This window comes from Psittacula echo, assembly GCF_963264785.1.
Source record: "Psittacula echo genome assembly, chromosome: 6".
NCBI classification, from domain to species: Eukaryota; Metazoa; Chordata; class Aves; order Psittaciformes; family Psittacidae; genus Psittacula; species Psittacula echo.
The window spans coordinates 29,598,353-29,611,614 of record NC_137743.1 but is presented as its reverse complement, the minus strand read 5'-3'; the positions used below and the strand labels follow the sequence as shown (position 1 = coordinate 29,611,614).

General features: G+C 40.3%; 1 protein-coding gene across 3 annotated transcripts in view; it reads left to right on the top strand.

The window, feature by feature from the left end:
* The window catches only part of ADCY5 (adenylate cyclase 5), a gene marked incomplete at both ends in the record, with an annotated part of 219,046 nt that overhangs the window by 126,823 nt on the left and 78,961 nt on the right, over positions 1-13,262 (top strand). For all 3 annotated transcript variants that reach the window (XM_080620644.1, XM_080620642.1, XM_080620643.1), the window contains 2 exons: positions 1,616-1,765; positions 7,729-7,850. In XM_080620644.1, the coding sequence (XP_080476770.1) occupies positions 1,616-1,765; positions 7,729-7,850 (272 nt within the window). The remainder of the gene's footprint in view (positions 1-1,615; positions 1,766-7,728; positions 7,851-13,262) is intronic.

Sequence of the window (13,262 nt, the reverse complement as noted above, 5' to 3'; positions counted from 1 at the left end):
TGAAATTAATGTGAAGGCATGAACCTGCACCTTCAATAACCCTATCTCTTGTGTGAAGGGTGGACACTTTGGAAGGAGGGAGCAATCTGTAGGGGATGAGAATCCTCATTGGAAACCAGTTATCTACAAATGCATATAGCTGGCAGTGATGATGATCACCAGTGGGTAACTGTAACCTGCAGGTTATTGTACTGTATAGTATGATATCTAAGTGTGGGAACTCACTGCAGGGACATAGCCCAAAATGCAGCACTTCGGTGCAGGAGTTTGGGAAACTGGAGCGTTGCCATCTACTGGCAGCTGTCCACCGAGAGAAGTCCCGCAGCTGGCTGTAGCTTAAGGTGTTGCTTATTTTGAGCTGAAAGATGAGGTTTTTCTGCCTAAATCCTGTTTCCAGGAAGGGTTGTTAATAAAATAATTGTTGCTGTCCTTAGCATGTGGATATAACCAAAGGTTTAAGAGTAATCCTAGTGGGATTTCTTAGAGAGGTTCTTACTTTCAGGATGTAGTGGAAGAGGGGACGGGGACGGGGTGGGGGGGAAGAGGGAGTAGCTTCTCTCTCCTGCATAGTGACCAAGTTTGTCTAGGGGAGTCCTGAGCATCCCTGGTGAGCTCAGGGGTTGAGGGGTGCCCTATACCCCTCCTGCCCTTCAGAGCCTGGCACCTATTTTCAGGGAATCTTTTAATTTTTATTTTTTTTTTATTCTGCAGTAAAACGTAATAACGGCAAAGGGTATATTTGGACTCATTGGGAATACACCAAAGATCCCTATTTTTAAAATCTTTTAGGTCTGACAGTCTTTCCCTCCAGAAGAGATGAAAAGGGTTTCAAATAAGTCTGTCCTCAAGTGAAGTCCAGCATAGCTTGTGCAACTCTCAAAAAATTATACTGTGACTAACCTCTGTCAAGAGAAATGTTTACATGATACTGTCAGAATCGGTTTTGAACATTTTGCATGAACCAAATGCCACCAGTGGGTATGGATATTTTTTATTCATTTTTAATAAAAAAGTAGTTGTGAAACAGAAAATTGCGACACTAGTTTTTCAGCTGAAGTTATGTGATTGATTCATTACAAAATATAACCCAAGTGAGAGCAGAAGAGTGATGCAGCTTTTCCTTCGTGTTTGTCCAGTATGAATATGCTTCAGACTTATCAAAGTGATGGTTTAATGTGTCTTTGATATGTTTTCAAGCCAGATATATAGGTACAAAACCATGGAAATATTTGTGTTCTTCTGCCAGATCTGTCTGCACAAGTTTTTGCTGACTTTTAGCTGACAGAGCAATGATGCATTTTCAGATAACTATTTGTCACAATAGTTCCAAGATACTGGATTACCAAAAGCAAGAATACGGAATTACCAGTGAAATTGTATTTTTACCAATGAAGTAATATGCAATGTTAAGAACATATATTTGAGACGAAATATGGAAATTTTATATTTTAAAGACTAGAGAGGTAAAATATACTGGAATTAACAGCATGAGGTTTAAACATGGCTTGGATTAAGGATTCATGGAAGGGGCTGGATTCTGGCTGGTGCTTTGTTACTGATGGCAGGTTTCCAAAGTGTAACCAAGTATTTTTCTTTTTTGTTTCTTTTGTTTCAGCTGGTCTCCAATGTTCTCATCTTCTCCTGTACAAACATTGTAGGCGTGTGTACCCACTACCCAGCAGAGGTGTCCCAAAGACAGGCTTTCCAGGAGACCAGGGAATGCATACAAGCAAGGCTGCATTCTCAAAGGGAAAACCAGCAGCAGGTAAGAGCAGCAGTGGGAAATAAGAAATGAAGTTGCTGCAGCAAAAATAGCATGCAAATTGGATGGGATTTGCAGGCCTCTTATTTCTTGACTAATCCAAGTAAAAATAATGCTGATAGAGGGTAGGATTTTTAAAGGTTTGAAATATTGTTCAGGGGAGTATTTCTTCCCCAATACCCTGACGGACTTTTCCACAGACATCAACAAATCCTGAGATCTATGCTCTGCAGACTAAAATTGCACAGAATGCAGGTAGCTGTAAGACAAGTTTCAGAAGTGAAAGGGAAAAAATCATTCTGTCTCTTGATGCTTCCAAAAAGGTCCTCTTCCTGCCTTTCCCAAAGGTTCCTACCTGCTTACACACTTCTGTATACCTCATAAACCTCAAGAGAATTGTATTTGTAAAAAAAGTAAGATTCATTACCAACTTCAGTAATTTTTGCTGAAAAAAGACCTGTTGGTGCAAGCATACAGACTAGTTGTAAAGGGTACCAAGCATATCAACTCCTCTAATTTATTTGTGGGTTCTCTTGCAATGAATCTCTTGTGTCCTCAGAATTAGATACAAAAGATCTTTAGGAGCAGCTTGACTATTCCCTTGCTAACACACATCTCTGCCCTGCAGTACAATTCATGGTGGTTTGTCCAGTCCAATTTGAAATTAATCATAAAATGGGGCTTCCACTCTTCCCTTGGGAAATATTTCATAGCTTGTTGTGGCTTTGGAGAAGAGGTCAGGGAGATGAATCAGCTGTAGTGTCTTTGCATCTCTGTGGCAACACAGCTTAATTTTTCTCATGTCTCAGCCCATCTGTGTCCACGGATTTGTCTTTTGGCAGTGTTTCATGAGATACTTCTGGTTGGCAAACTTGCTGTTCAACCCTTACTATGAAATAACTTGTACATGTTTTATTTTGCTAGTATGTGTAGTATGTAGTATCTAGTATGTAAAGATTCATGCTCAAGGATCATTTTTCCTTCAAAACGAATGTAGTCTCAGAAGGATGAAATGAGCAGCTGTCTCCTCTTTCCACACCTTGAAATGGAGGAAAGGATTGAGCCAAGAAAATACCCCATTTTACTCACTTATTACAGCTCTGTCCTCCCTGCTGAGAGACTGCCTTAGCAGGCTCAAATGCTTGTGCTGTTCTGGATTTAGGTGCTTCTGTGTTAGTAGTTAATGAAAAAAGCCCTGACAAATGCCCTAGCTTTATGCCTTTTTCTTCTCCCCCTCTCCAGAAAGTACTATACCATACAGAAGAAAGCCAGGACATCAGAAAAACAGGGGTCAAAGCTAGTCGCTTAAAGTACCCTCCAGTACTTCCAGCAGTAACAATGGATCCTCACAGCAAGGGGACTCCTAACAAGATGATTTGCTGCTACAACTTGCACTGACCTTGATCTCCAGGTTCAGTTCAGTTGTATCCTTATGCATAATGTATTGAGAAAATCTTGAGGTGACAGCAGACACAAATAAGGGCAGCTCAGCCCACATCTGGGAGAGCCAGTCTTCAAACAGGGGTGGAGGGAAACATAACTGCACAGCCCAACAGTGTTATTGCTGGGTGCCTGGAGATCTGATGGTGCTTCTGTGTGCTGTTCTCTGTTAATGACAGGCAGATTCTCTCAGGCAAAGGAATATGTAGTTTCCTTTATTAAGCATCTATCAGCAGCCAAAATTAGCACAGAAGTGTCCAATGCAGAAGAGAGTTTTCTTGTGATTTCATTATTCAAGATAACCTGGGCTACAGCCATAACAGGAATCAATGTTGCTTGAAGTTCTCCACAATCTGTAGTGTGGAAATACTTAAGATTTGAGTATGATTCTATGAAGAGATGAGCTATAGGTTCTGCAGTTTTACTTCTAGCATTGCTTGCCTTTTGTCTCTGAAAAGTTGTTCTCTCCTTCTCTTTTTGATGTCTACATCACATAATTTCTGGTGAAAAATAAGTGTTATTAAGCCTGAGGACAAATAGACAGTCATAAGACGTTAAATATTTGTAGTGCTTTGAGATCATCTTGGGAGGTTATGACGTAAATTATTGAAATTGCTATCTAATATAGAGTCATCATAGGGATGCGTGTGCCCATGTATACATGTGTCTGTGTATATATGTAAACAGAGTTAATCTGTATTGTACTCTTTCATCTGTGCCTATTCTAGAGGCTATTGCTCCCCGGAATGCATTTTTTGATGTATAATTCAGTGGAACTATATTTGCATCTTGTTTTGAAGTGAGAATTATATATGAATTTGCTCTTGCTTTTTTTATCAGGTCAGAATGCTGCCTTGTTATACTTGTAAAACACTTTACAATGAGAGCTGTAGTACTTTCTAGTCATTTCAACAAAATGAAAATTGTACTGTAGTGCAGACTTTAATTTATGTGTTTCATTTGAAATAAAAAATAGGAATATTGTTAGTTTGGAGGTCTTTTAACATGGCTTGTGCTTTACAAAGGCACTTGCTACAGGCTCCTCCTTTTAGCTTAGAGATTATTTTCAGTGATTGTGATGATCCCAACAGAATAAAGATAATGCCCAACTGTAACATGGCTCAACTTCCCAAACAGTTGTTGCATGAAGGGATGTGCTACATGCATTTGTTTCACTTCATAGAATCATAGAATGATTTGGGTTGGAAAGGACCTTAAAGATCATCTAGTTCCAACACCCCTGCCATGGTCAAGAACACCTTCCACTAGATCAGGTTGCTCAAGCTGGCCTTAAACCTTTCCAGAGTTGGGGCATCTACTAACTTCTCTGGGCAACTTGTGCCAGTGTCTCACCAACCTCATAGTAAAGTATTTCTTCCTAATGTCTAGTCTAAATCTACCCTCTTTCAGCTCAAAGACATTCCCTCTTGTCCTATCACTACAGGCCATTGTAAAAAGTCACTCTCCAGTTTTCTTATAAGCCACCTTTAGGTACTGGAAGACTGCTCTAAGGTCTTTCCTAAATCGTCTCTTCTCCAGGCTGAACAACCCCAACTTTCACAACCTGTATCCATGGGAGAGGTGCTCCAGCCCTCTGATCGTCTTCGTGGCCTACTCTGGACTCTCTCCAGCAGGTTCACATCCTTTTTATGTTGGGGATCCAGAGCTGAATGCAGTACTGCAGGTGGCACCTCATGAGAGCAGAGTAGAGGGGGAGAGTCACCTCCCTTGACCTGCTGGCCATGCTTCTTTTGATGCAGCCCAGGATACGACTGGCTTTCTGGGCTGTGAGTGCACATTCCCAGGTCACATTGGGCTTCTCATCAGTCAACACCCCCTAATCCTTCTCCTCAGTGCTGCTTTTAATCCATTCTCTGCCCAGCCTGTACTTGTGCTTGGGATTGCCCCGACCCAGGTGCAGGACCTTGCACTTGGCCTTATTGAACTTCATGAGGTTCTCACAGGCCCACATCTCAAACATGTCAAGGTCCTTCTGGATGGCATCCCTTCCCTCCAGGATGTCGAACAAATCACACAGCTTGGTGTCATCTGCAAACTTGCTGAGAGGGCACTCAGTCTCACTGTCCATGTCACCAACAAAGATGTTGAACAAGATTGGTCCCAATCCTGACTCCTGAGGAATGCCACTTGTCACTGATCTTTACTTGGACATCAAGCTATTGGCCACAGCTCTGCGTGTGACCATCCAGCCAATTCCTTACCCACCAAGTGGTCCATCTGTCAATTTAGAGGTAAGGTTGGCTTGATAAGCCCATCTTATTCCCTGACTGGTGAAAGTTCAGAGCAGTGTTAGTTCATGTCCTGGAGATCTCAAGTGTCTTGAAAATATTGGTGATTTCATCTGGCAAGTGCCTATGGAGGCAGGAAGAGTAGGGGTGGGGGCCTCTCAAGAAAATGTCACCCAGAAATGTACGTGAAAAGCTCCTGTGGGTACTAGTAAGAGAAACACTGTCCCCTGAATGTGTCCTTATTTTGCCAAGCAAGTAAAAAAAGCCTCCCTCCATGCTCATGCACCCACAGGAAATGTTCCAAACCTGTGGGTGCCCCTGAACCTCCCATAAAGCTCCAAGTTATTTAGAGGATGTGTAAAATCACACATAAAATAGCAGCTTTCACATGTTTGAGGATGCCTATTATAATATGCAAATGACAACAGCGTATACACCAGTTACTCTGAAAAGCATACAAATGTGTTGTGCTTTTGCACTCAGGGAGTACGCTAATAGATGACAGAAGCCTGAGGACACATACATGATTCATCGGGGTTTTTTTAATGTGGATATGTAACTGTTAGCACCTACAGCATGGTAGTGAAGGTGAGAGTACTTGAAGAAACAAGAACAATCTTGTCAGGACTGCTGTAGTTTTGAGCAGAAAAGATGTAAATCCCTCCAACACATCATATTGTGTTACTACTACTTCTTCAGTGACTAGTGGCTTTAAGGTACACATTGAAGGGGGAAAAATGAAATATCGGGCAGTGTCACAGACTATGAAAGGTCTCGGTGCATAGTAAGCACATTTCCAGTGAATACATCTTCCACTGGTTCTCCTGAAGTTCCTCTGTCTCCTTAAAGAATTAAATAGTGAAGTTTCAGTTAAAACTAGAAATTAGAAACCAGGAATGTGCCTGTAACTGTAGTATAGGCAATAGGTTTGGTCACGTGAATGGCTAGTGCAGGATTGCTGATCCCTTGAGTCAGGACTGTGCCTGAGCCCCGCTGTTCCCTGTTTTGTTGAGAATTAATGAGCTGTTAGGTAAGGTTAGGGAACTTACTTTACGCTACATTGTGTCTGTGTTGTCAGGAAGGAAGGCCCTTTTCTTTGTTCTGCTCACTGTAGCTAAAGAAAAATAATGACAAGAGCAGCGTAAGGTTTTGGGATTCTTCAACTATTTCAGACCACTTCCTGCAGCTTGAACCACAGTAGAGCTGCTCCCAAAGGAGATGCTCCCCACCTTTTTCAGCCACAGCAAAAACTTCTTTTGAACTCTGAGGGGCGTGATGGGGAATAAAATGAAAGTCTGGGCAGCATTTCTCATGTCTGATTCCTGAAATACACAAATGCATACCTAGGGCACATATTACCTGCAGATTTCAATTCTATACCTACTGCATGATATTATCACCAAGTTTAGAATAATAGCAAGCGTAGGCTTTTGTGTGAGTTTTTAGGAAAATTACCAGAAAGTCATCATTTTGCCATGTACATAATTTTTGCCTAGCATGCAGAACTATATGCGGAACAGCTTCCAAAATAATGTTATGAAAGTCACTCTAAAGCTATTATCAGTAAATAGAAGTGCCAAATGAGGGTGGAGAGCTGTGAATTGCGGATGGCAGAGATGGTTCTTGAAAACACTTTTGTAGTTGAGTGGGTGGGTTTACAGGTCTTAGTGCAATTGGGCCCTAATAGTGGTTTTAAGTGTAGAAGTATAATACTGCATTGTATATTTATGCTAAATTTTCATGCTAGTTTCATTGGGGTGTTCCTATTGACTTTTTAGGTGCTATGAACAGGTTTGCGCCTGCTGGGGGAATGTGCTCAGATGATTACATAGGAGAGGAAGGAATTTACCCCAAGGGCGCTGAGGTATCAGACCTCTGGTGTTATGTGGAAGAGGACTTCATGGTGGTGAGGAGAAGCTGTGTGGGAGGTCAGGCAGTGTAATTTATCAGAGTCCTTCCAATAATGGTGCACAGGCACTTTTTGTGTTGCATGTCTTCTTTATTTGCAAGAACTGACAACCATGAATCACAAGCCCAGTGCAGATAGGATGAAAATAGTATTTTTTCTTCTAAAATCATTGAATTCTTATTGTAGGGTTGGAACAGAATTGCATATAATTTGTTAGGGGATCAGCTCCTGGGTTTCTGGAGACCATTTTGCTTGGTGGTACTCATCTCTCACCAAACTGATGACTCATTTCTCCCCAGTAAGGAACAAAGTGTGTTTGTTAACTGGGCAGCAGGTGTTTTAATTGGTTCATCTGTCTGACTCCACAGGAGCGTCTCCTGCTCTCTGTACTTCCTCGACATGTTGCCATGGAGATGAAAGCTGACATTAATGCCAAACAGGAAGATATGATGTTTCATAAGATCTACATCCAGAAGCATGACAATGTCAGGTAAGAAGAGCAGGATCCTCCCAGTGCTTGGTACTTAACACCAAGGACAAAGATGACAGCAGCATGTAATCCAATGTAAGTGTAAAGACTCTAAAGTGACACCAGTTGACTTTTTAAAGTTGATTTATAGGACAGGAGGAGGATGGCCACATTCCTGCAACATCTTCCTTTGAGAAGCAACTTTAACTGATCTCTTTCCTCAGATCTTTTGGTTTTTTGTTTTCCTTCCTTTCTTGGAATGAGTCTCGGTAATTTTGATAAGGCGGTATGTTTGGACTCAGTTATTTTTTGACAATATACAAGCACCCTTCTGATAAGCAAGTTAAAGACTGGGAGCACTTTCCATGTGATGAATTGCAGAGCACAGCTGAGGTTAAGATCACCTGGAATTACAAGCAGGGGATCCATTAAAATTACAGGCAGCCCTTGGTACCTGCTCAGTCACCCAGCAATGTGTTGCTCTTTGGTCTTCCCGAATAAGCAGAAGAAACTAATATCCAATCTCTGGCAAGTCATGCAAAATCAAACCTAGTCCATGTTGCTGGAATAGTCCAGCCCCACGAAATTCTGCACATCACCTGGTTCCCACTGTCCACTTCCCAGGGAAGAGGCAATAAAGTAGTGCATTTGTCGTTTGATAGATTTGTGGGCTACATATACAAAATTAATCTTAACTTAATCTCAGTGTGTTTTACCTCTGCTGTTGTACCTGACCTCTTTGGGGATCAATTATGTCTCTGCTAAGCTAGGTCCAGGAGCTATCTAACAGCTCTGTCAGTTTATAAATACTTCTACTGAGACACAAGGACTGGGGACAGGCAGCTTCCCTTCTTCCCCTCTCTATTCGCTCTTCAACGAGGTTTTTCTGTAAACTGCTTGTGTAGCCTTCTCCCTTATATAGCCTTAAGTATGTTGGGGAATTATATTTTCTGGTAGTTGCTGCTCAGTGGATTTCTTACCTCTTTAATATACGGCAGCCTGCATAATCTCCAGTAGTTGATGAGGGAAATTCACATGAAATTCTGAAGCACTTGAAGACATTTCCTTAGCATTAAGGTTCGCGGGGAGAGGTAATATACAAGCAGAAACTGGGAGCAGGTTGCTCATTATTGAATGCAGAGTCTTATATAAAACTCACTGATACCAGAGCAAGTCCATGTGCTGGCATGGATGGACTTCAGTTCAGCCTTTATTTTTTTGGTTGTGACTCAGTAAATAGGTCAAGATCCACTAGCAATACTGAAGACAAAGATATTATCAGATATCAAAGACAAAAATGGTCCAGTGATGAAAAATAAAGAATATATATATATGGTGATGAACAGGGGAAGATGCTATCCAGAGTGCCCTCAGCAGAGTATGTGCCACAGTAGATTAGATTAAGTTTTGTGTATTTACATTAATTTTTTCCTTAATGGCACTGGGTTTGTTTGAGAAGGTGTGTTAATTTCTTGTCATAGATGCCATTTGTGAATTAATTCGTTCCACTACTCAAAGGTCAGTTTGACATTCAAACTGAATGCAATTTGTTAGATATGACATGAGACTAGTCAGTGTAGTATTATAGTCTTTCACATCAATTTGCGTATGTCATTATTTGCAGATTCGAAAGTTGTTTAGTACAATCAAATCTCAGTAAAGGTGATAATCACTTTAGGATGATACTTGAAATTTTAAGTGTATCACTAAATAAACAAAAACTAAATAAACAATAATAAATTAAATTTGAAGGGAGAGGGGAATCTGATGAAGCAATTATGATCAGAGAAAATAGCCCAAAGATAATGGCTGGTGTGGAGAAATGGTGACCTCAAGAGATACAACAAAAAATAACATATGACCCAGAGTATAGAAACAGAAAAGAGTTTGCTATGACTTTCAGTTATGGCTGTTAAGTAAAATGAAAGGTTAAACGTGTATACATAAATGGGTAAATGCACCAATCATTTACTTGGACTGTCTCGATGGGTAGCTAGCAGGTAGCTTGCAAACATGTAATTTTCGCATCTTGCATATTTATCGAATAATACAAACCTTTCCGTAATAGATTATATTCTGCAACCTAAAAGTAATTTTAACTTTGTCCCTTATGCTAATGAGTGTTTAGGAATCCCTTGCACATGCTGACTGTCTCCAGTGCAAAGGAGGCTGAGGTCTCAAAATATCTTGCAAGGGGAAAGAGCTTAAATGGTATCTTCCTCAAAGAATGGATTTTGTGCCTGTGCCTATGAGCTCCTAAGTCAAAGCCCACAGAGATCATGGAAAAGGCTGGAAAAGGGAGATAAGAAATAGGGATAAAATAGTGTATGTACTGAGTGCAAACAGAAACTTAGGAACATCTCATCTTCATGTACTTCAGGGAAATGAATAACTAAGTATGAATATTGAAAAAAGGAAACATGATTTGGAACAAATGACTCATTTCACACTAGGAGTTCAGCATGGAGCCTTTGCTCTTGCCTCAGTGCACTGAAGCCACCTCTAGTGGGAATGACTGCAGATGATTTTGAAGCATTTGCATGCACACAGGAGCACACTGGTGAGGAGGGTTAGCATCTCAGTGATGTGGACTAATGAACTGACTGAATAAAAGCAAGCGTGCTCTTTACTTTTCATGGGAAAATGCTCAAGGGGAGGCTTTTGAGATGAGAATGCTCCAAGCAATTTTGATTTGGTTTTGTCACTATTCAAAAATGTCATAAGATCCAAGTTTGTATGAGCTAAAGGTTATTGTGTCAAGGCAATTGAGAAGTACGTGAAGTCTGTGCAAGGGTGCTGTACCCAGCCATTGAGTCTGACTTCCTGTTGATGATTTATGAGCAGAAGCATTTCCTCCACAGTTCATAGAAGCGGGAAAGTCTGTGTGTCTGCACAGTGGTGCAGGTTTCCCTCCTCCATCAGCTGTATCCAGCCATTCTCTTTTCTCAGTTTCCCAGATTAGTTAAAAAGGTAGATTATTTAAAAAAGCATAATGGATGAGAATTTTAATTAGATATTGCTTTAAAAGTTTGATTGCCATCGTAATGCCTGCAACCTGAGATCTTAAATTTTTACTGGATATTCAACGTGAGGTTGCTTACTGATTTCACAGTCAACTTGGAAATAATGAGCTGAAGGTTTCCATCCAGCTGGGTTTAACTTTGGCCCTTTGAACTTGGAAGATGAAGTAGCACAGCCTCATGCACTTAGCTTGCTTTGACATTTTGTATGGGAGAAGAGGCTTACTAAATTCTGTTCCAGACAAGATTAAATATTCACATTTTGAGGGATGATTTGGTCTGGGCTTTTGGGACCACCTCTAGTTTTAATTAAAAAAAAAAAAACAAACAAACCCAAACCACACTGCCAGCAGAAATTGTAACTCTAAAATTACGTGAAGTTACTGTGTGGTTGGTTTTTTTTTTCTGTTTTAAAATGAGGAGTCTTTGAATGACCAGCTCTACTGTGATACGCTTAGGTTTAGACACTAGTTTACAGGCTTCTTTTTTTCTTTTTAAAAAGGTCACACATTTCTTATTTAAGAAAAAAGAAGTCAATTCAAAACCTATGTAGAAAAGACATCTTCAGGTGCCAGTAGTAGGTCCATAAAACACAGTCATGATCCTTTAATAAGGGGCAGCTCTACCATGGTATTGCTTACTGTGTTACACTTCTTTTAGAGGATTGGCTATCTTTCTCTTTGGGGAAAAATGGTATTTTTATGCAAAATACAGCGGTCTTTCTGACCTGAATGGGTAAAGCAAATCAGTTTTGAGTCTTATCAGGACTTCCTGTGAATGAGTTCATAATCTCCTGCTTATTGTTATGGAAAGTAAAGTTCAGAGACTAATTTATCCACAATGAAAATATAATTTCCTGTCATTTTTGGCAGCAAAATTTGTTTCAGGATTATGTTCTTCTGAAGAATTTAGGGTGATGACGAAAGTCATCATGAAGAGGTTTGGGGTTAATACACTCTTTTTTTATGCAAATGAACAGAATCTTCTAACAGAGAATGAAACTGTTTCCTGTCCTGATTTACTGAATGAGAATTAACTTTGACAAATCCAGAACCTCAGAGCATGATTTGACCTTTCCCACATATGTGTGTGTTAAATATAAAGCCTATTGTCAAATGCAATCAGGAAAGGAGTTCCCAAGACTATGCAAGTAATTTTGGGTAAACAAGGTGAATTATGTAACTAAATCAGTTCACATTATCATGAATGAGATTATGTCTGATAGACAAATCCTAAAATACACATAGATAATATTGTTTATCTATCATGCTTTCCAGGCAGAATTTTAAATGTTTCACGTTACTCTTGCTATTTATAGTATCTCACTGCAGCGATAGTGGCTTTATCTAGGTTTGGCCAAATACAGTAATCTCTGTGCTATAAAAGGAGGTTTGAAGTCCTGTGGAGGGATAAAGGTTGGCTTTGTCACTAAAATTCCTTTCATGAACTGTTTCAAGAAGCTTATTTTAGGGCTGGCATCCAAGTGCGGTGAAAGTGAGTTTCCTCTCTTCTTCCCTTCACATAATTCTTGTGAGCCATGTACTCTACAACATTAACCTGATGTCAGAGTTTTTTAAACATGTTGACAACTTGAACTAAACCATTTGCAGAAGTGAAACAGTCCATTTGCTTTCAACTTTGTAAACAAAAACAATTTTCAACTAGTTTTCTGATTTAGTGATGTTCTAACACCAAAATTTTTCTCCTTAAAAATTACCAAATTGTTGCATTTTGGCTGAGTGTCAGGATATTCAGACTAGCCAGTTTAACTTCTTTGTCTTATAGCTGTTATGATACCTATCGTTAGTTGCTTATGAAGTGTGTTAAATTCTTAGCTTGCAAGGTGCTATGTAATTATGTGCTATGAAATTTGTGAACATCTCAGCTAAGCAAACATTGTTTTCCTCCCTCCTACCACCATCCTCGTACACAGGACATCTAGCCTTAATATTTCTTGGTGTCAGAGGACTTAACAATACAAATAATACTACAAAGCTGAGCTCTGATCATGGCTAGCAGGAGGGTTCCCAGGATACAGCTGTAACTGGACATGTAAGTGCTGCGGCTTGAAAAGCGATGTGCTTAGAATCATAGAATCATAGAATAGTTAGGGTTGGAAAGGACCTTAAGATCATCTAGTTCCAACCCCCCTGCTATGGGCAGGGACACCTCAAACTAAACCATGTCACCCAAGGCTTCACCTGACCGCCATGATTTTTCAAATATGATGGCCAGTGGCTTAGCAACTTCATTCGCCAGCTCCTTCAGGACCCATGGATGGATTTCATCAGGTTCCAGGGACTTGTGTATACGTTTAGGTTCTTAAGATGGTCTCAAACCAGATCCTCTCCTACAGTGGGCCTAGGGTCTTCATTCTTACAGTCCCTGTGTCCGCCTTCCAAGACTTGGGTGG